Source organism: Stomoxys calcitrans, chromosome 2, assembly GCF_963082655.1.
Source record: "Stomoxys calcitrans chromosome 2, idStoCalc2.1, whole genome shotgun sequence".
In the NCBI taxonomy this organism is placed as follows: domain Eukaryota; kingdom Metazoa; phylum Arthropoda; class Insecta; order Diptera; family Muscidae; genus Stomoxys; species Stomoxys calcitrans.
This window is the reverse complement of record NC_081553.1, coordinates 96447623-96471420: the sequence shown is the minus strand read 5'-3', so window position 1 is coordinate 96471420 and position 23798 is coordinate 96447623. Positions and strand designations below refer to the sequence as shown.

Here is a 23798-nt window from a genome sequence, read left to right as displayed (position 1 = left end):
GGCCCCTTATCATTCAACTTAAACTTGAATCAGACTGCACTCATTGATATGTGAAATGTTTGCTCCTGTTCCTTAGTGGAATGTTCATGAGCAAAATTTGCAATTTGCATATCCAAATAAACACCGATTTACGCCATATATGGTACGGATGTCGAAAAGCCTTACATAACTTACTATGCCAAATTTTCAGCAAAATCGGATAATAATTGGGCCGTTTATGGGCTCAAGGCACTAAACCGGGAGATCGGTCACTATGGCAGCTATATCCAAATATAGACCGATGGTGGTAATATTGAACGCATATGTCGAAGGGTCTAACACAGCTCACTGTGCAAAATTACAGCGAAATGGAGTTATAAACGCTGTTTTTATGGCCCAAGGACTAAAATCGGGAGAACGGACTATATGGCAGCTATATTTGAATATAGACCGATCTGAACCATATATGGCACGAATGTCGAAAATCCTAACATAGGTCACTGTGTCAAATTTTAGCGAATTTGGATAATAAATGCATCTTCTATGGGCAAATGATCATAAATCGGGAGATTAGTTTATATGGCAGCTATATCCAAATATGGAAAGATCTGGGCCATATTGAACACGTATATCGAAGAGCTTAATAAAACTTACTATGCCAAATTTCAGCGCATTCAGATATTAAGTGTGCTTTTAAAGGGTAAAATACCATAAATCGGGTGATCGGTCAATATCGCAGCTATATCTAAATACAGGCCGATCTGAACCATATAAGGCACGAATGTCAAAAATCCTAACATAGTTCAATATGCTAAATTTCAGCGAAATCGGCTAATAAATGTGCTTTTTATTGACAAAAGACCATAAATCGAGAGATCGGTCTATATGGCAGCTATATCTAAATATGGGCCTATCAGCACCATATATGGCAAGGATGTTGAAATTCCTAACAAAGGGCACTGTGCCAAATTTCAGCGAAATCGAATAACTAATGTGCCTTTAAAGGGCCCAAGACCCAAAATCGGGAGATGGGCCTAAATGGCTTTATCCAAATATAGCCCAATTTTGATCATACTCGGTACGAAAGTCAAGAAGTCTAACGCAACAAATTGTGCCAAATTTCAGCGAAATCGGATAATAATGCGCCTTTTATGGGCAAAAGACCATAAATCGGCAAATCGGTCCATATGACAGCTATATTTATATATCGTCCGATCTGAACTATATATGGGAGGGATTTGAAAATCCTAACATAGGTCACTGTGCCAAATTTGAGCGAAATGGAATAACGAATGCGCCTTAAGTGGGCCCAAGAGCTTAAATCGCGAGATGGGCCAATATGGCAGCTATATTCAAATATCGCCCAATTTTGACCATACACGGTACGAATGTCAAGAAACCTAATGCAACAAATTGTGCCAAATTTCAGCGAAATCGAACAATAAATGCGCCTTTTATGGGCAAAAGACCATAAATCGGGAAATCGATCTATATGGCAGCCGGTCTATAGGCAGAGACCATATATCGGGAGATCGATCTATATGGCAACTATATGTAGATATAGGCCGATCTGAACCATATATGGGACAGATGTCGAAAATCCTAAAATAGGTCAAATTTCAGCTAAATCGAATAACTAATGCGCGGTTTATATGGCAGCTATAAACAAATATAGCCCGATTATGACCATACTCGCTATGAATGTCAAGGAGCCTAATGCTATAAATTGTGGCAAATTTTAGGGAAATCGGATAATAAATGTGGCTTTAATGGACCTAAGACATTAAATTGGCAGATCGGTCTTTATGGGGGCTATATCAAGTTATAGTTCATCTTCGAACTTAACCTGCCTATGAATAGAAATAAACAAATCTGTGCAAAGTTTTAGCTAATTATCTCTATTTCACACTCACCACCATAGAATGGGGGTATACTTATCTAGTCATTCCGTTTGTAAAACCTCGAAGTATTCGTCTAAGGCCCCATAAAGTATATATATTATTGATTGTCTCCATGTTCTGAGTCGACCTAGCCTTGTCCGTCCAACTGACGAAATCAAGATAGCGGTCGAACGCGTAAAACTAGCCGCTTGAAATTTTGCACAGAAACTTAATATTGATGTAGGTCATGCAAATAGGCCATATCGGTTTAGACTTGGAAATAGCTCCCATATACACCGATCTTTCAATTTGACTCCTGGAAGCCGCAATTTTTGTCCGAATTCTCTGAATTTGCAGGTAGTGTTCTGTTATGACTTCCAACAACTTTGTCTAGTACGGTTCAAATCGGCCCATAACCTGATATAGCTCCCATACAAACCGATCTCCCGATATGACTTCTTGAGCCCATACAACTCGCAATTTTTGTCCGATTTGGCTGAGATTTTGCATGGGGTGTTCTGTATGACTTCCAATAACTGTACCAAGTATGATCCGAATCGGCCCATAACCTGATATAGCTCCCATATAAACCGATTTCCCGTTTTGACTTCTTGAGCCCTTACAAGCAACAATTTTTGTCCGATTTGGCTGAAATTTTGCATGTAGTGTTCCGTTATGACTTCCAACAACTGTTCCTCTTCCTGTACTGTTAGAACGGTCAAAACCTATCTATAATCTGATATAGCTCCCATATAAACCGATCTCCCGATTTGACTTCTTGAGCCCATACAAACCGCAATTTTTGTCCGATTTGGCTGAAATTTGGCATGTAGTGTTCCGTTATGACTTCCAACAACCTATAACCTGATATAGCTCGCATATCGGTTCAGATTTAGATATAGGACTTTTAAAAAGTGAGCCGAATCGGTCTATAACCTGATATAACGCCCATATAAACCGATCTTCCGATTTGACTTTTTAAGGCCCTGGAACCCATATTTTTTATTCGATTTGGCTAAAATTTTGCACATTGTGTTCTGTTATGATTTTCAACCACTGTGCCAAGTACGATTTAAATCGGTCTACAATCTGATATAGCTTCCATATAAATCGATCCCTGGATTTGACTTCTTGAGCCCACAGAAGCCTCAATTTTAGTCCGATTTGGCTTAAATTTGAAACATAGTCTTCCGCTTTGATTTCCAACATCCACGCCAAATATAATTCGAATCGGTCTATAACAGATATTGCCCCCATATAAACCGATCCCCAGATTTGACTTCTTGAGCCCTTAGAAGCCCCAATTTTCATTCGATTTGGCTAAAATTTGGAACAAAGACTTGAGTTATAACTTCCAACATCCATGCCAAGAATCAATCTATAAACAGATATAGCCCCCATATAAACCTATCCCCAGATTTGACTTCTCCGCCTTTAAAAGCCTAATTTTCACCTGATTTCACTGAAATTTTGCCCCGAAACATATAATATAACTCACAGTAACAGCGCTAAGTTTTATCCAAATCGGTCAATATGGTGATATAGGCCGCCCTAAATACCGATGTCCCAATGTGACTTCAAAATAATTCAAGATCAAAATAATTTAAAATAGCGGAATTCATGGCATTGGATACCCAAGATTTGGCCTGGCCGAACTTAGCACGCTTTTACTTGTTAATGCCTGTAGCGAGATTTCAACAGATAGACGGTCAGACGGACAGAAATGTCTAGATTGTCTTAGATTTTTACGACGATCAAGAATATATATACTTTATAGGTTCGGAATGGATATTTCGGAATGACATAATGAATATACTCCCATCCCTCGGTGGTGGGTATAAAAAGAGTGAAACCGGAATTTGACCAATGGGTACTATAAAATTAGTACTTTTAAAGTTAAACCAAAAATTGTCGTTGATATTTTTCTATTAATTTTTTCCTGTGTATATGTTTAAAAGCATTGATTTCAGTGGCTTGACAGTCATTCGTCATCCTTTCGTTGGGAGTGTATGTAAGAAACATACGATAAAGCACAAGAGATTTATTTTTTGTATTTTTTCTTGTATTTAAAATGTTTTACATTTCATTGGACTGTGGCCATAGTTTGGTGCTGGAGGGTGTTGCTGTGTATTTGACCACTAATTGTATGGACTTCACCATTGTCAATTGTCGTATTCGAGGACAATGGATATGGCCATTCGATGGTTGATGGGGTTGAAAGTATTAATATCATTGCATTAAATGTTTGACTTTGTAATAGGATTAAATTACTTAACAACTAAATGCAGATATAAAAACAAAAACGCATGTTAAAATGTTTAAAGGTTTTCTTTCTTACAAAGTCATCAACAAGGCAATATTTAATAAAGAAAAAATATCATTTGAAACATTTGGTAACAAATAAAGATGTAATCCTTTATACTTAAAAAAATTTCCGAAAATTTGTCCAAGAAATTTTCAACGCTACCTATAATCAAATGAAAAAAATTATCACCATTGGTTTTCCCCTCACAAAGGCTGATGATGTCCTTAAGGACCTCAACTATTTAGAACTTCTATGCAAGCAGGTGTCTTTCAATGGTACGGCATTCGGACAGAAGAATCCTTTAAAAGGAATTAATCATTGATATGGAAGAAGAACCCTTTAATTACATAACTTTAATTGGATGTGAGAGAACACTTCTCTCATTTGCTGAACTTGGAATTGCATTTCCAGCGGCTCGGTCTTCTGCGCTTCTTCTAAAATCTCTGAAGTTGCGATATGTCTTTCATCATTTGATCTCTCCATTGGATTTTGGTCGTCCCGGTTTGCGTGTACCACAGTAATCGCCTTTAAGAGACTCACTGGAGCTTCTTCATTCATTCTGAAAACATGACCTCATCAACACAACCGTTGAATCCTGATATGTCATACAGCTCATACAGTTCGTGGTTCATTCGACGACGATACCTCCATCAATGTAAATTGGTTCATACATTTCACGATGAATCTCTCTCTCAAACACTCAAAACACTGCCACGTCTGCTTTCCCAAGTACCCATGCCTTAGAAACATATTGGGTTGCCCAAAAAGTAATTGCGGATTTTTCATATAGTCGGCGTTGACAAATTTTTTCACAGCTTGTGACTGTAATTGCATTCTTTCTTCTGTCAGTTATCAGCTGATACTTTTAGCTTGCTTTAGAAAAAAAGTGTAAAAAAAGTATATTTGATTAAAGTTCATTCTAAGTTTTATTAAAAATGCATTTACTTTCTTTTAAAAAATCCGCTTTTTGGGCAACCCAATATAACAACACGAGTAGTAGTAATTGTTGTTGTTGTTGCAGCAGTGTGTTGTGTTCTATATTTCGTCTGCTTGATTCTATTGAGTGTCAAGATGCAGAAACTCGAGAAGTGCATCCAGAGGGATCTGGGTCTGAGTCGAGTGGGTCTGGATGAACAGTTATACAGGTGACGTGTATCGTGTGATCACTGGTCACAATCGAGACATACATCTTGCACGTTTGCATCAATCTTCGCTCTGTAGGCTGCATCTGTCGGAACGTAATTGAGCCAGAACTACTCTGGTTTGCAGGGAGAGGTCAATTTCTTCGGATGCAATGGTAGGCGGACAAGGACAACATTCACCCGGTAGCTATTCACCGCATATGCTACCGTGTCCGCATGAATGTTGTCTAGACCCGCTAGATATGCCACTTGATCTAGAGGTTCTCTCTTGTAGTCCTGAACCTCACGCCATACGTCATGTATATCTACCTTGCACTGTTAGATCTTCGTCTCCTGATGAAGGTGGTCAACATGAGAACTGAGGAGACATCCCGTCGCCGCGGAGAGAGGCATTCTGACAGATCTGAATATTATTCCACTGCGTGTCATAGAGTTGTCGAGACCACACTGGCGCTGCATAACTTACCACAGACACGCCAATTGCTTTGTAAGTGATCAACAAGGTTTCTTTGTCTGCACCCCAGGTGCTGCCGGCAAGTGACTTGAGGACTTTGTTTCTACTTTTGACTTTATCGCAAATTGCTGCGGCATGTGGGGAGAATTTTAGGACACTTGATGGTCGGAATCATTTCTCCATCGACCATCACAGTCAGCTCAGTATTCACCTCACGCGTATTTCCAGTGAACAATGTGGCTGAAGATTTGGTGGCAGATATCTTTAGATTTCTTGCAACGAAATATGAGACGAGTTCATTGAGGTTGACGTTCAACCTATCGCAGATGTCAACAATGGTTGGGGGGCCTGATACCATGATCGTACAATCGTCCACATATGATACGATCTATATGCCTTCCGGAGGGAGTGGAATGAAGAATAGGTAGAGGTTAAACAGTGCCAGAATTATCACCCCGATTTGGGGGTGATAATTCTGTGTCACTCTTCGGGGCTTCGACTTCCTATCCCTAGATTCCACAAATGTCTGGCGACCACACAGATAATTAGCGACCCAGCGTTTCATGCTTGGCTGGAGGGACGAGTTGGCGATGTTCTCAAATAGTTTGGCATGGCTGATCATCGATAGGTGCAGTGCCACAGGGCCGTCCTATCACATGGCCTGTGCTGATTGGAGTCACTGCAAATGTGTGCGGTGATGGCATGCAAAGCAGTTGTTGTGCTATGCAGTCTTCGAAACCCATGTTGATGCTCGGCCAATGGAAATTCTCCTACGAGGCCCGGGAGGAGTAATGCCTCAAGCATCTTTGCTACCTGTGAGAAAAGGGAGATCGGTCTGTACGACTCCCCCAAATTCGGGTCTTTTCCAGGCTTCAGTAGTGCGATAACTGAGCCCATTTTCCAGACAACGGGAACTGTAAGAGTGTTCAAAGACAGGTTGAGGACAGTAGTGAGGTACTCAACTCCAGGTAAATCCAGATTCTTCAGCATCAGTGTAGAGATTCCGTTGGGGCCCAATGCCTTGGATGATTTGACGCCACGAATGACATTCGCAACTTCGCTCGGAGACCAGGAAAACATCGAATGGCTCTCCTCCTTGCCCTGTCACTCTCGCGATCTACATTAAATTGACGGTTAAACAATTTGGCGCATCTCTTCGGATCCGTCATGGTTACGTCGCTAAAAGTGACTGAGGACTTATCATCCCGTCTACTGGGGTTCGAGAGTGACTTAACAGTAGACCACAGCTTGCCTAGTGTAATTGTAGAGAGTAATTTTCGTCTATCGATAGGTAGCCTTGTTTCTAAACTGTTTGCTTAGTCCAAAGCCCCATCAGTTTGTCAATATTATTCTTCGGTTTATTTCAAAACTGGTTTCAATCGTTTCGGCTACGGCGGTGCCGAGGTAGATAAAGTTGCTGACTATCTTAAAGTTTGGGTTCCCATTTCTTTGTCTGCTCGGCTGTACAAGGCATTGTGGGAGTTGTTACCATCCATTTTGTCTTATCTCCATTTACTGCCAAACTCATTTTCACTGAAAGGTGATAGGTGTTGAAAGATGGTAGGAGTGAAAGTTGGTAGGTGTTGATTTGTCCCTCTCAGAAGGACGAAAAGATAGTAGGTGTTGATTTGTCGTTCTCGGTTCTTTCCAGGATTTGGCACAGTGTATATGTCTGGACTATGGTGGATTTACCAGGTCTAAACCCATGCTGATGAGGTTCAACTATCTCATTGACTTTAGGTTTTAAAGATTTACACGGTACGATTCTTATATGCGATGGGGAGGAAATTATTCCTTCTGCAGTTGGCACGTTGCGTTTTGTCTCCTTACTTGTGTACGGGACATAGTAGCCAATTTGCGCGGACAAGCTGATGTATACGCCTTATCAGAGTATCGCCTCTGGTCTTAAATAGTTCAGCGGGTAACCCATCGGCTCCTGCTGCCTTGCTGTTCTTCAGTCGGGCCACCTCTACTTTAACCTCATTCTGACAAGAAGGTAAATATTCTATACCATCATCAGGTATTGGTTCTGCGGTATCCTCTTCGTCACCAACTTCGGACACTAGCAGCTGGGTAAAATGTTTTTTCTGTATCAGTTACCATATTCCCTCTTTTGTCTCCGCAGGAGGATGTTCCTGTACCAAAGCCATGGGTTTAATTTTTTATATTTAGGTAGAATTACGTTATTACTAAACACTTTAATATTAGAGTTCAACCATTTAGGGTGGAAGACTTCAGTGTCCGGCAACAAAAAAGACTAAAAAAATAATCAGTAAGAATTGAAGTAAGAATCAAAATAATTTTGACCAAAAGAAGGTGAAAACATGGCCATGAAAAAGGCCAGCCAAAATAATTCACAGCATTGTACTTCTTCACAATAATTGCAATGACTTTGTAGAAGTTTCTGGCAGAATAACTTTTGCTAACTGGCTGGTATGCTTGTACTTGTCTTCTTATTTTTGGCCACAATGTAGCCCAAGTAACCAGGCCTTGGTGTTTGTGGCTTAAGTTGTAGCAATTCTTAATGCCAAGTTCTTTTCAATGACGGTAGTCATAATGATGGTGTTGTTAATGATGATGTTGATAATGTTGCTAGTAATGATGATGATGATAGTGTAATGTTATGGTCCACTCAAGGTGTTCCATTTTCACGCTTGGGTCAAAACAAAACATTGTACTTCCATAAGCCACACAACGAAAGGTACTTCAACAAAATAACCGGCAGACGGATAGATGGATATGCAACACAGACAGAGAAGCACATAATAATGGCATAGACAATTTATGAATAGTCCATTTTAGATGGCCATACATGATATGATTATACGCTTGAAGCGTTCTCGATTTTTTCCGTATTGTTGTTTTTGGAGTTTGAAAAAGACACTACATTGTTGTTCATTCAATTTTTATTTTATTAAAAAAAAAAACTGCTAACGGGAATTATAGCTTAAAGGTGTTTAGAAAAGACTAGCATAATTGGAGCAGTTCCTTTATGCAATTGATTGACCTATAGGAACTATATAAGACACTTGAGAATTTTATTATAATGAAGAAATAATAGAAAATATAGGGCAGTAAATGTGCTGATTTCTAGAAATAAACATTCGATGAAGTTTTTCACACAATATTTGACAACTTTAATGAAACTTTAACCAATCTGCCTATAGAAAGGAAATTTTGACAAAACTTCCTTTAGAAATTTTTCACAAGTTTTGCGCTACATTTATTCGGTCTTGATATAAAAAATACAGTAAAATATTGTCCGGCTGCAGACCGTAGAGGTTTCACTTTATATTATAAATAGAAAAACAAAAACTAATTTTTAAGATAGACAGAAAATGTGTTGCTGTTATAGCATTGACTGGTATCCTAGATCGCGATAACGTCTGAGATTACAACCAAACTCATCAGTAGGAATTGTCAAACGGGGCATATACCCTTTTCAGTAACTCGTACATGAGAACAAGTAAAAGCCGGGCCCAATCTTATATGCCCTCCACAATGTAACCATTTGTCAAGTTCTTTGAATGACATTTTCAAATAGAAAAACACCACCTACAAAATTTCAGGCAAGTCGAGTAATAATTGCTCCCTCCAGAGGCTCAAAAAGTCAAACTGGGAGATCGGTTTATATGACAGATATATCAGATTATATAGCGATTTAGACCATACTGGGAACAGTTGTTGGATGTAATACCAAAACGACATATGCAAAATTTCAATCATATTGGATAAGAATTGCGTACACTAGAAGCCCAAGAAGTCTAATCAGGAGATCGGTTTATATGGCGACAATATGAGGATATGGACTGATTTAGACCATACTTGACACAGTTGTTGGAACTCAAGAACTAGAGAACCAAGGTCGGTCTATATGGCAGCTACATCAAAATATGGACCGATTTGGCCCATTTACAATCCCAGCCGACGTACACTAATAAGAAATATTTGTGCAAAATTTCCAGCGCCTAGCTTTACTCTTTGGAAAGTTAGCGTGCTATCGACTGACGGACGGACATGGCTAGATCGACTTAAAATGTCATGACGATCAAGAATATATATACTTTATGGGGTCTTAGACGCATATTTAGAGGTGTTACAAAGAGAATGCCGAAATTTAAAACCCCCCAACCTATGGTGGAGGGTGTAAAAATCAATTTGTTTGTTTGTTCCGTATAGACTCAAAAGCGGCTAAACCGAAAACCTTAAAATTTTCACAGATTGTGGAGGTAAGTCTGGAAGGAAACATAGGCTATATAATTTTTTGATATCAGAAGGGGGGCGGACCCTTCCCCTTACCGCAAAAGTACTACCCAAAATTAAAAGTGGACTGATCGCGACAATATGGGACTCAAATGAAAGGTATTTAGGATAAGAGAACGAATTTCATATAAAAAATTGTGTCCAAGTAACTAGGGGGCCACCTCAACTCAAAACCCCTTAAAATTGGTTTAAAGGAAGATCATGTTAATATGGGACTCAAATGAATGGTATACGTGAGTTGATTACGAATATGGCCAGGAAAGAGGAATATATATATTATAATTTGTTGATAACGGAAGGGGGCGGACCCTCCCCCTTATCCCAAAAACACCACCCATTATCAAAAGTGGACCAATGGGTACAATATGGGTAACAAATGAAAGGTATTGGAGAGTAGAATACGAATATGATATTAAAAATTGGGTACAATTAACCAGGTGGCCACTCTATTCCTAAAACTCCTCCAAGCAGAAAAATTGAACGTTCATACCAATATGGAGCTCAAATGAAAGGTATTCGGGAGTAGATTACGAATCTGGAATTAAAAATCAGGTCGAAGTATAGAGGGTCATTCCACCCCCCAAAAACGCCCCCCAGTGAGCATATTAGCCAATCATGACTATGTGGGACTTGGTTTGTTACGTATAGACTTAAAAACGGCAGAACCGATTTTCTCGAAATTTTCACAGATTGTGTAAGTTGTTCTGAAAGGAAACATAGGCCATATTGGAAACATAGGCGATATTGGAAGGGGGGCGGGGCGCACCCTCTCCTTTGCCCCCAAAACAACACCCAAAATCAAAAGTGAACCGATCGGAACCATATGGCTATCAAATGAAAGGTATTGGAGAGTAGAGTCTAAATGTGAGCCTTAGTAACCGGTGAGCAGTCCTAAACCCAACACTACCCTAAAAAGACATATTGGACGTTCATGTCATTATGGGACTCAAATGAAAGATATTGGGGAGTAGATTACGAATATGGGGAAAAACTTAAGTCCAAGAAATGGATGATGTCTCCACTCCCAAAATCTCCCAAATGAGCATATTAGCCGACAGTGTGTATATGGGACACAAATTAAAAAAATGGGAGTAGATTTGGAAAATGACATTTACATTTGTGTGAATATATATCTAGGTGACGCTTAACCTACTTAAAACACCTCAAATAGCTGATTCGACCTCTCATTACATTATGGGATTCAAATGAAAGGTATTTGAGAATAGAAAAGGAATCCAGTTTTGAAGCCATGTGTTTGTGGGTAAGATCCAAAGTACCGCCTAAACTGAACTTATTTCCCAAACATATCAATATGGGGCTCCAATGAATTTTTTTGGGAGTAAATAACGAATTTCACACATTTTTTTAAAGCCAAATTGGCGGAGCACCAGCCCCAGCCCTAAAACGCTCTCCAAACCGTAAATTGTTATCAGCCATGGTAGTTTTGGCTCTAAATGAAAGATATTCGGGAGTAGAGCACGAATATGACAATCATATTTGGGCGAAATGTCTGAAGTACCATCCAACCCCAAAAAGCACTCTCCGTTTAATGGCTATATAGACCAATCACGACAATATAGGGCTCAAATGAAACACTTATTTACCGACTATGGTAATATGGGGCTCATACAAAAATATTTGAGAGTATAGCACGAAGCTTATATTAACTTTAAGGTCCAAGTGTCTGGGTGCCCACTTTACTCCCAAAATACACCCCAAACGAGACATATAGGAGTCCAAAGAAACGTATAAAGGAGTAGAACATTAATTTGCTCTCTACAGTAGCAAACTTTTCACATATCAATGAGTACTGTCTGATTCAAGCCTAACTTCAATGATAAAGGACCTCCTTTTTATAGCCGAGTCCCAACGGCGTCCTGCAGTGTGACATCTCTATGGGGAAAAGTTTTTACATGATTTCTATGCAGGGCATAGTATCTCACAAATGTCGCTAACATAAGGAGGGGATAACCACCACTTAAAAATTTTCCAATGTTCTCGCCAGGATTTGAATCCACCATCCATCATTGGCGGACTTGCTAACCTCTGCGCATCAATGACACGAATTCGATATCTCATACGGGGCGAAATGTCCCCATCTTAAAAGTGTACCAAAACAGGAATTATATATCGACATTGCAATATGGGGCTTAAAATAAAGGTATAAGAGCGTTTATTTTAGCCCTATTTGACGTGGCTTCAATCAACCCAGGCCATGTGATAGGACGGTCCTCGTGGCAATCGACCTACCTAAGGCATTCCGTCAGCCATGCCAAACTCTTTGAGGACATCGCCAATAAGTCCCTCGAGCCAGGCCTGAAACGATTTGTGGAGTTTAGAGATAAGATATGGAAACACCGTAGAGTGAAACAGGGAGTTCCCCAAGGCGGGGTAATATCTCCGGCACTGTTTAACCTTCACCTATCCTCCATTTCACCGCCTCCAGACGGCATAGAGATCGTATCATATGTGGACGATTTTATGATCATGGCATCAGGCCCCCACCTTGATATAGCCCCCATATATACCGATCTTCTGATTTAGAGTCTTGGCCCCGTAAAATTCGCATTTATTATGCGATTTGCTGAAATTTGATACAGTGACATATGTTAGGCTTTTCGACATCCGTGTCCTTTATGGTTCAGATGAGCCTATATTTGAATATAGCTGCCAAAAAGATTAATATTAAAACTGAACAGAGACTTGTATTTATAAGGCCACTCAATGTCCATGGCGAATTTGGTCCATATCGGACCATATTTGGATATAGCTGCTATAAGTGCATAAACAATCCATTTTTCACAGGATTATGACGAAAGGTGATTTACATATATACACGAGGTGGCGGGTGTCCAAAGTTCGTCCCGGCGGAATATGGAGCTTAAATGAAAGATATAAGAGCGTTAAAAAAGGCGCTGCGAAGCATGCCCTGTTCCGCTAGTTTCCTATAGAAATGATATTTTACCAAAATTTCCCTTCGAAATGGAGTTTTCAAAAAATTTTCGTTATAAAATGAAATTTTGGAAACATTTCCCATAAAATGAAAATTTCCCGTAGCAAAGAAATTTTGATAAAATTTCCTATAGAAATGATATTTTGACAAAATTTCCTATAGAAATGAAATTTTTACAAAATTTCCTATATTAATTAGAATTCTATTTCTTTCCTTCCTCTCAAATTATTTCTCTCAGACGTTTGGTCTTTCATTACGTTAAGTAGCTGTTTTTTCTGCTTTTCCTTCACGCTCTACTCTACAGCTTAAATTACCAACCACAAAACACAAAACAAAATAAAGTGAAGTTTCCAATTACAAGGATATCAAATAGATTAGACTCCTGGCTTTAAAGCCATCATTAAATTGATGAATAGCTGCAGCCAAAGTGTAAGAAAAAACGTAGCATTAAACAAATTACTTGCAGACCATTCATTACACTTTCATTTCCAGTCCAAAAAAGCTTTGCTAACGTTTTTCCGTTTTTTTTTATTTTTTCTTCTTTATTCTAGTGTTTTCTGCCTTTTGAGCTTCACTTGCAATGTCAAAGGTGAAAAGACACAATTAGCGAAAGCAACAGAGGAAGCCAGCAATCGAAAGGATACACCCTCCACCCCATTGGTGGGGGCGGTTACAGCAGTAGCTGGAACGACAACAACACAATCTAACATTTACCGAATTAAAAGACTGAATCTCTCAAAGGATAAACCAAAATTACGCAAACAGCAGCGGATAATAGAAGGACATGGCGAGTATCTGGAATCACAGCAACAACATCTATCGCAGACAACACCATTGCAACAACAGCAGGACAGAAGCAACATCCATTATATGGATGAGGCAAAGGATATGCAGCAGCACCAACAGAATATGCAGCAGCATACTCGTCTATCCAACAAGGCCAAAGTAAAGAAAGTGAAAAATATGGGAAAAAACTCGCATGGCTTGAATAAGAAATTATTAAAGTGAGTAATAGAAGCCTTTTGTATAAACTTGTAATTGCATTTGTCCTTCGGAGAAACAATCAAAACAATGCAATTAAGATTTATTTATAAAAAATTCAACAAATTATATGAAACTTACAACCATAAAGAATCGACTTGCTACTGGTGACAACTATGAGCACTCCACTGTTTGTCCCTTGGTTTGAATAGGGAACCGGCCGAAATATGTATCTCTTCAGAGCATTCCTTATACCCTATTCCAAGAGTATAATGAATAGTTTTGTTAAATATGTTTCAAACCTTTTTCCTGTTTTCGTACTCTACTATGAAGAAATTATAAAAAAAACATACTCATCTTATAATCGTCATTTTCATTCAATTTTGTTTCATGTCTAAAAATTTTTGGTTAAAAATAAGTTTACACACACTCCCAGGTCCCAAGCACCATGTGAAAAACAAAAGACATCTTCACCAAAGCTTAAGCAAATTGCCCATTTCTTCTTATGTCAACTCTTTTGTTTGTCATGGGAATTGTTTATCTGTCGTTCGGTGATGGCCCAAGTCTTTTGTACGGGGACAATACTCTCACAACACAAAAAAAGAAAACAAGTAGGAGCGTGTTAAGTTCGGCCGGGCCGAATCTTATATACCCTCCACCATGGATCGCTTTTGTCGCGTTCTATGCGCTGTATCTCTTTTAGGCAAACAAAGAATATTTGTTAAGAACTGTTATGCTATTGGAGCTATATCAAGTAACAGTCCGATTTGGACGATAAATGAATGCTGAACATTGTAGAAGTCATTGTGTAATATTTCAGTTCATTCGGATAAGAATTGCGCCTTGTAGGGGCTCAAGAAGCAAAATCGGGAGATAGGTTTATATGGAATCTGTATCAATCTATTGATCGATTCAGACCATATTAGACACGTATGTTGAAGGTCATGAGAGAAGCCGTTGTAGAAAATTTCTGCCAAATCGGATGAGAATTGCGCCCTCTAGAGGCTCAAGAAGTCAAAATCCCCGATCGGTTTATATGACAGCTATATCAGGTTGTGTTCCGATTTGCGCCATACTTAGCACGGTTATTGGAAGACGTAACAAAACACCTCATGCAAAATTTCAGCCAAATCGGATGAGAATTGCGCGCTCTATTGGCTCAAGAAGTCAAGATCCCAGATCGGTTTATATGACAGCATTACCAGATTAAGAACCGATTTGAATTATACTTAACATAGTTATTGGAAGTGGTATCAAAACACCACGTGCAAAATTTCAGTCAAATCTGATAAAAATTGCGCCCTCTAGAGGCTCAAGAAGTCAAGACTCAAGATCGGTTTATATGGCAGATATATCAAAACATGGACCGATTTGGCCCATTTACAATACCAACCGATCTACACTAATAAAAAGTATTTGTGCAAAATTTCAAGCGGCTAGCTTTACTCCTTCGAAAGTTAGCGTGCTTTCGACAGACAGACGGACGGGCGGACAGACGGACGCACATGGCTAGATCGACTTAAAATGACATGACGATCAAGAATATATATCCTTTATGGGGTCTCAGACGCATATTTCGAGATGTTACAAACAGAATGACGAAACTAGTATACCCCCATCCTATGGTGGAGGGTATAAAAACACACCATTCGTGAACTCCAATCCCTCTCCAACCATTCATTCAAATGTAATTGAATGATTAATGGCCATTTTCATTGTTACCTGAGGGCCACCAAAGCATCTTGGTCGTCTTAAGTGCCCCATGCGTTGCGTAGACTACATAATTGTTTGAGAACTCAACGCCATACGAAGTCAACGTTCCATACATAATGGAATTAATGTTAACACCTTAACAAATTTTTTTGAGTAAAATACTGCAAATCGTTTTGCTGAATTCTAAATTATTTATGACATGGGAAAAAAGGAAGAGAAGAAATTTTGCAGATATTTTTATTGCGTCGTTACAAAATATTTTTTAAATGGTTTGATGAGTTTGATATACTTAAGACATACAGCATAGAGATGTTCATATCATACCAGTTGTTGTGCTTCACTAACCCTGTTGTGCTTCACCAAACCCGCTCCGTTGCGCCTTCTTTAACTCTTTAATATATTTTTAAGGTGGAGACACTTCGCCCTGAATGCGAATATCGAATTGGTGCCACTGTCCTTCATTCTTTCAAATACATTTTATATGAGCCCCATATTGGCAAATTAGTTCTGTTTGAGTGTGGGTGGATCCCAGAGTCGTTGTCCCGAAAATGAGTATCAATTTCCCGAAAATCAATCAATTTCCAACTCAAAAAACTTTCATATAATAAGGAGGTATTTTGGGGTGGGCGGCTCCCCAAACACATGGCTCTTCAATTGGATATCAAACTCATTTTTTTTCTCTCAAGCTCCATCCGTTTGAGCTCTATATTGCCGTGATTGGGCTATATACCCATTTGGCGGGTTTTGGGCGGCTCCCAAGGCACCCGCCTCCAACAACAGACACCATGTTTTGTTTTTGGTGACTGTGAGAGTGTGTTTGAAAATTGGGGGAGGGATGACCCCTCAGATATTTCGACTCGAATATGGATATCAAATTCGTGCTCCACTCGCAATGCCCTTTAATTTGAGCCCCATATTTCCGTAAACGGTAAATATGAACCGTTTGGAGGGTGTTTTGGGGCTGGGCGGGCACTGAGACTTTGCCCTGAAAATAGATATCAAATTCGTTATTTACTCCCAAATTCATTCTTTACTCCTTTTAGGGCGTATACCAAACACTTGGCTATAAAATTGGATATCAAATTCGTCTTTTACTCTCAAATATCTTTCCTTTGAGACCCACATTGTCATAATGATTCAGTTAACCTCTTTGACTTTATTAGCAGGAAAAGCGCCATCTAGACTTGAACGCAAATTTTAATGTCATATTCGTAATCTAATCCCAAACAACTTTCATTTGAGTCCCATATAGCCATGGTAGACTATTATGTCCATTTGGGAGTGGGGCGACCTCCCATTGTTTGGACCTAATTTTGCATGCCGTATTTGCAATCTACTGCCGAATACTTTTCATTTGAGTCTCATATTGACATGAACATCGAATATATCTGTTTAGAGGAGTTTTGGGGTTGGGGCGGCCCGCTAGGTAGTTGGACGCAAATTTTTATACGATATTCGTTTTCTAGTCTCCAATACCTTTTATTTGATACCCATATTGTGCCTATCGCACCATTTTTGGTTTTGGGTGGCGTTTTTGGGGTAAGGGGGAGGGTACGCCTCCATTCGATATCCAAAAATTTTAAAGCCTATGTTTCCTTTCTGACAAACCCACAAAATCTGTGAAAATTTTAAGAAAATCGGTTCAGCCGTTTTTGATTCTACGGAACAAACAAACAGACCAAGTAAGATTTAGTCAAGATGGGTCATATGCCCATTTTGGGCGTTTTTGAGAGATGGAGTAACCCCCTATACTTCGTGCAAAATTACAGCCAAATTGGATAAGAATTGCGCCCTCTAAACGATGAAGAAGTCAAGACCCCAGATCGGTTTACATGGCAGCTATATCAGATTATACACCGATTTGAACCATACTTACCACAGTTTTTGGAAGTGACACCAAAACATCAGGTGCAAAATTTCAGTCAAATCGGACGAGAATTGCGCCCTCTGGAGGCTCAAGAAGTCAAGACCCAAGATCGGTTTATATGGCAGTTATATCAAAACATGTCTGTCGAAAGCACACTAACTTTCGAAGGAGTAAAGCTAGCCGTTTGAAATTTTGAACAAACACTTTTTATTAGCGTAGGTCGGTTGGGATTGTAAATGGGCTATATCGGTCCATGTTTTGATATATCTGTCATTTAAATCGATCTTGGATCTTGACTTCTTAAGCCACTAGAGGGCACAATTCTTATCCGATTTGGCTAAAATTTTGCATGAGGTGTTTTATCACTTCCAAAAACTGGGTTGAGTATGGTTGAAATCGGTCCATAACCTGATATAGCTGCCATATAAACCGATCTTGGATCTTGATTTCTTGAGCCTCTAGAGGGCGCATTTTTATCCGATTGGAATGAAATTTTCCACGACGTGTTTCGATATGACTTCTAACAACTGTCAAATATGGTTCAAATCGATCCATAACCTGATATAGCTGACATATAAACCTATCTGGGATCTTGACTCCTTAATCCTCCAGAGTGCGTAATTACTATCCTATTTGGCTAAAATTTTGTTGAACGGCTTCCCCCATGACCTTCAACATACGTGTCAAATATGGTCCGAATCGGTCTATAGCCTAATAAAGCTTCCATATAAACCGATCTATTTCACTTCTTGATCCCCTAAAGGGCGCAATTCTTACTCGTATTGTCTGAAATTTTTCACAATGACTTCTATGGTCTCCAACATTCAATTCAGTTATGCTCCGAATCAAACCATAACTAGATATAGCTCCAATACTATAGCAATTCTTTTCTTTTATCCTTTGTTTTCCTAAAAAGATCGACAAATGCGATCTATGGTGGAGGGTGTATAAGATTCGGCCCGACCGAACTTAGTACGCTTTTTTATCACTGCCGAAGTCTATCAAAATCGGTTCAGATTTAGTTATAACGCTCATTTAGTGGTATTGCCCAATTTTCTCTTATATAGTAGGTATAGGGTATTATATGGTTGGCACTGCGCGACTCTTGCCTTTTCTCACTTGTTTTGTTTGGTTTTTTATTAGAAAATTATTTTTAAAGGAAACTACATAGCAATCCAATTATCATAAAAACTTTTCTATTCATGGCACTTGTCCTCCTATTTTCAAATTAAATCAAGGATGCAATAAATTATTTCAAACTGCTTCCATTAGACTATTTATTGCGCATGCGTAGTATCTGATGAAAGTTGATCTTGTAATAAATAAAAATCGTTAATTAAAAATGTTTTTAATTAACTTCAAGTAGATCGCATCTAAGCAGATCGTAGATCGTGTCATATTTCACAACTCACATACACACAGAATATGTACTCTATGTAAGTACGCAGCTTTAAATAAAGTTATGAACATGAAGGGCTCTTCCTCATGACTGTGGTGGAGGAAAAAAAACATGTTTTCTCCTCCCAATTGCAAGACAAGGCAAAATTCCCTCTGAGGAGATACCCAATCTAGCTAAAATTTATGAAGATATCGCCAAACATCGATCGTGATGGCCATTAGGCATTTTTCCTTGAAGGCAAACATGTGTTCAAGACAGCCCATTTACATACCAAAGAACGTCGAGTCAATTTCAATAAGGACTCATTATTTTTTCCATAAGAAGCAAAGAAAGAAAATTAGAATTTTATTTTCTTTAAGCTCCTATTATAATTCCTTGTTTTTTGTGTTTTTTTTTTTCAGCAAATTGGGCTTCACCAAAGTCAAGGCACCTAACAGTCATAACCGGAAACGCCTGGCTGTTGAGTCACGACGTCATGCCTCACCCGATGACTCACATATGTTCATTATAAAATTACCGCCAAATATGTACTATTACACCAATCCGAAGGCATCGTCTGGCAGTGGATCACCCAATGCCATCACCTCGTCCTTGTCCTCCTCCTCATCCTTAGGGCCGTCATCTGTGGACCTGAAGAGTTCTTTGAAGTTGCAACAGCAGGAGCAGTCAACACAATCAGAGGATGGATCAAACAAGGATGCTAACGGAAAAAAGGTAAACAAGTTTTCTTTTTTTTTCTATACTCGTCTATAATTACATTTTCCTAAGAAAGGTTTTGTTGTTGGCTCTTCTGTTGCCTTATCGAGGGAATGGTTAGAAAAAAAAAAGTACGCCAAAAGCAGTTGAACTTCTTGGGGGTATTGTTTTTTTTTTTTCGTTGGTATTTTTGTGATGTTATTTTGATGGGTGTAAGTAACATTGCAATTAACCACTTAAGGAGCAAAAACAGATTGAGGAAAAGGATAATTAAAAATTATGCGGCAATAGGGTGAAATGCGAATGTTGAATATCAATTAACAACTCTGATTTGATTTTAAAATGGCTGTCGAAAATGACCTCCCAGTGTGTTGCCTGGGGCAACTCACTAAAATGCAGTAATTTGAAATGTTCCACCCGTTTTTACACATTTACGGAGGCAAGAAAGAACTAAAAATAAAAACAGAACTTTAACTTGGAGTATTCAACCTCGGTAGGAAAAAGGACCAGTTTACACACTCACATTTAGGGTCCCAAGGATGTAGGAGAGGCAAAAAAAATTGGGATTCCTTTTCAACTGTGGACAATAACCTCCGAAGGTGTTACCTATAGTGGCTATCTCCAACATACTTTGAACCTAAAGACATACCTAAGACGAACATAACGAAAAATTATTTGTTCATTTGTTTTGACCTTGTAACAGCCGGTCATGTGAATCAATTCATATTGCGTTGATAACATCTCAAGGAAGAGTCGAGCTTTAATGACCAAGATAATGTTACATGGAAAGAAGAGATTGCTGAGTTAGTTACTAAGATTTCGCATAAGTTTTGTGCTAAAGAACTTAACTGTAGGAGCTACGAACAAAAAGCTGTGTAACTATAGCCCAGTCAGACGGACGGATATAAATCACAATGGTGTTAAAAGTGATGATCAAACCACTCATCGAAACGCGTCCACTAGTGGTGTAATTTTTCTGAAAAGCTAGCAATTTCTCTTCTTCAGAACTTAATCAAAACAATCTCTCCTTACTATTTAACATTATCTGGGTCGTTAAAACTCGACTCCCTTGAGGGATAATCAACGCAATATGCATTACAACAAATAAGAGCGTGCTAAGTTCGGCCGGACCGAATCTTATATACCCTCCACCATTGTTCGCATTTGTTAAGTTCTTTGCCCGGTATCGTGTTATAGGCAAATAAAGGATAATGGATTAGAATTGCAATGGTATTGGAGCTATATCAAGATACGACCGATTCCGGCTATACTTTATTTGGATGTTGGAGACCATAGAAGAAGTCATTGTGAAAAACATCAGCCAAATCGGATAAGAATTGCACCCTTGGTTTATATGGGAGTCATATCGATTTTACATGGATATTTGGCACGTATGTTTGTTTGCGCTTTCTTTTTTTTGTCTTAACATCTTATTAAGATTCCATTGCAGGATATTGTCCGGCTTTAGAACAAAAAACATTTAAAAGTCAGCAAAGAGTGTGTTGTTGCTAGAAGCATTCCAACTAGAGTAAGTTGTAAAGCACATATCTGAATTTGAACAGGGCTCTTCAAGTCAACTTGATTCATAAGCGCAATAGAAAACAAATCAAATCTTACTTCCCTAAAAGGCAAAAGAAGTATAATCGGGAATTTTGTTGCTTCATCAATTTTGGAGATACATCAGCTTATAAACCGATTTCGACCAAACTTGGCATAGTTGTTGGAAGTCAAAACAAAACACCTCATACAAAATTTCAGCCAAATTGGATAATAATTGCGCCCTCTAGCGGCTCAAGAAGTCAAGATCCGAATTCTGTTTATATAGGCACTTATATTTGATTATCAACAGATGTTGATCATGCTTAGCACAGTTGTTGGAAGACATAACAAAACACCTCATATAAAATTTCAAACAAATCGGATGATAATTGCGCCCTCTAGAGAATGAAAAATTCATGATCTAGGATCGGTTTATTTGGCAGCTGTATCCAATCATGGGCCGATAAGGCCCATTTACAATCTCAAGCGACCTATACTAATAAGAAAAATTCATGCAAAATTTCAATTCTTCGAAAGTTAGCGTGATTTCGACAGACAGACGGACGAACAGATGTACGGACATGGCTAGATCGACCTAAAATGTCATGACGATCAAGAATGCATATACAGCGGTCAAAAAAAGTATTCATCATTAGCAAAATTGATAATAAATTCACTTATTTTGGGTAATTGAAGAAAATTTAAAGTAAACAAATAATGCAGTTTTATGCAATAGTTTATTTTTCGTAATATGTTTTAAAATAAATTCAAAAAATAAATTTAATTAGCGCAAAAAATGCAATTTTATATAATAACACCAAAAACAGAACAAAAAAAGTATTCATCATAGATGTGCTATCATCAAAGTCAAATTCAAATATTATTTGGGAATCCCCCTTTTCTGTTTTATTTAGTAAAGGAGGCTTTGCCCTTGACAGCAAATATTTAATTTCATTGAAAATATAGTTTTTGTCAAAATGGGTCGTAAGCAAAACGAGGTTTCTGATGAGGTAAAAGTTTTGATAATAAAACACCACAGGAATGGTTTAACTCAAAAAACTATCAGTGAAATATTAAATAGACCACGATCTACTATACAATCCATCATCAGAAAGTGGCCAGAAACGAAAACTGTTGACAATAAACCAAGATCTGGTCGACCAAAAGCACTTTCAGTTGGAGATGTGCGTTGGCTAGTGCGGCAAGTTCAGAAAACTCCGAAGACAAATGCGACCATTCTTCGTAAAAACACTATGGAATATTTAGGGAAGGAAGTTACTACACAAACAATTCGAAATACACTCAAAAGGTATAGTTACAGAGGAAGAACTGCACGTAAGAAGTCCTTTATAAATAAAATAAACCGAGTGAAAAGGCTAAACTTCGCAAAAATGTATGTAAAACAGCCCGAATCATTTTGGAAAACAGTCATTTTTGCAGACGAGAGCAAGTTTAATCTTTTTGGGTGCGATGGAAAGGTCATAGTGTACAGAAAACCAAATACAGAGCTTGAAGAACGAAACACAGTTGCTACTGTAAAACATGGTGGAGGTGGTTTAATGGTTTGGGGGTGTATGGCGGCTTCAGGAGCGGGAAATCTTGAAATTATTAATGGAGTAATGGATCATAAGTATTACATTGACATTTTAAAGAGGAATTTAAAAGATAGTGCTGTAAAACTTGGGCTTGGTAATAACTTTCAATATTATCAAGATAATGACCCCAAACATTCTGCTTTAAATACCAAGATGTGGATGCTGTATAACTGCCCCAAAGTCATTAAAACTCCTCCTCAAAGTCCCGACTTGAACCCAATTGAACATCTTTGGGAACATCTCGAACGCAAATTGAGAACGCGCAATTTTTCGAGCAAGAGTCAAATGCAACAGGTGATAATGGAGGAATGGACTAATATAGACCAAAATATAACCGCTAAATTAGTCCAATCGATGTCAAACCGTTTAAAAGAAGTTATAAGACGCGGTGGTCGAATAACAAAGTATTAATTTTTTTAAATTATGTTATTTATTTTTTTGTTTTTTTGCAATGATGAATACTTTTTTTGTTTAATTTTTTGTGTTCAGCTGTAAAATGGCCCTTTTTGTTCCAATAAATACTATTTTTTTCTTTAAAAACAATGAAATTGTGTACATATATATCACACAAGCACTACTGCATCATTAGTTTAATATGTTTTTATTCCAATTGTCTTTTGTAGACTTATTAAAAAAAAAAACATTGAATGATGAATACTTTTTTTGACCGCTGTATATACTTTATAGGGTCTTAATCGAATATTTCGATGTGTTACAAACGAAATGACAAAATTTGTATGCCACCGTCTTATAGTGGAGGGTACAAAAAAATGGTGAAGCAAAGTTACAGCTCAATATCTCCATTTTTAGAGACTGTTAATGTAAAGTTGCCCATGAACATTAAGAAACGGGGGCAAACTCTTCACATAACATTAAGTCTCGTTCGAAACCAGAGTAATAACTCAAAAACAAATCTCATAGTTAAATTAGTACGGAAGAACGCCCGGCCCAAAAAACCCTCAAAAACGGGCACATATACCGACCGGTACAACCTGCGATTTTGATAAAACAGATTTGAAGAGTACGAATTCT

The 23798-nt window shown here is 38.3% G+C and overlaps 2 protein-coding genes across 6 annotated transcripts in view; one reads left to right on the top strand and one right to left on the bottom strand.

Annotated features, from left to right (window-relative positions):
* LOC106095781 (vacuolar protein sorting-associated protein 72 homolog) overlaps positions 1-23798 on the bottom strand; it is a 223551-nt gene that overhangs the window by 151523 nt on the left and 48230 nt on the right. The gene's annotated exons all lie outside the window — the stretch shown is intronic.
* LOC106095780 (hybrid signal transduction histidine kinase L) overlaps positions 1-23798 on the top strand; it is a 99071-nt gene that overhangs the window by 46980 nt on the left and 28293 nt on the right. For all 5 annotated transcript variants that reach the window (XM_013263121.2, XM_013263119.2, XM_059363290.1 and 2 more), the window contains exons 3-4: positions 13528-13980; positions 19338-19650. In XM_013263121.2, coding sequence (XP_013118575.2) covers positions 13528-13980; positions 19338-19650 — 766 coding nt within the window. The remainder of the gene's footprint in view (positions 1-13527; positions 13981-19337; positions 19651-23798) is intronic.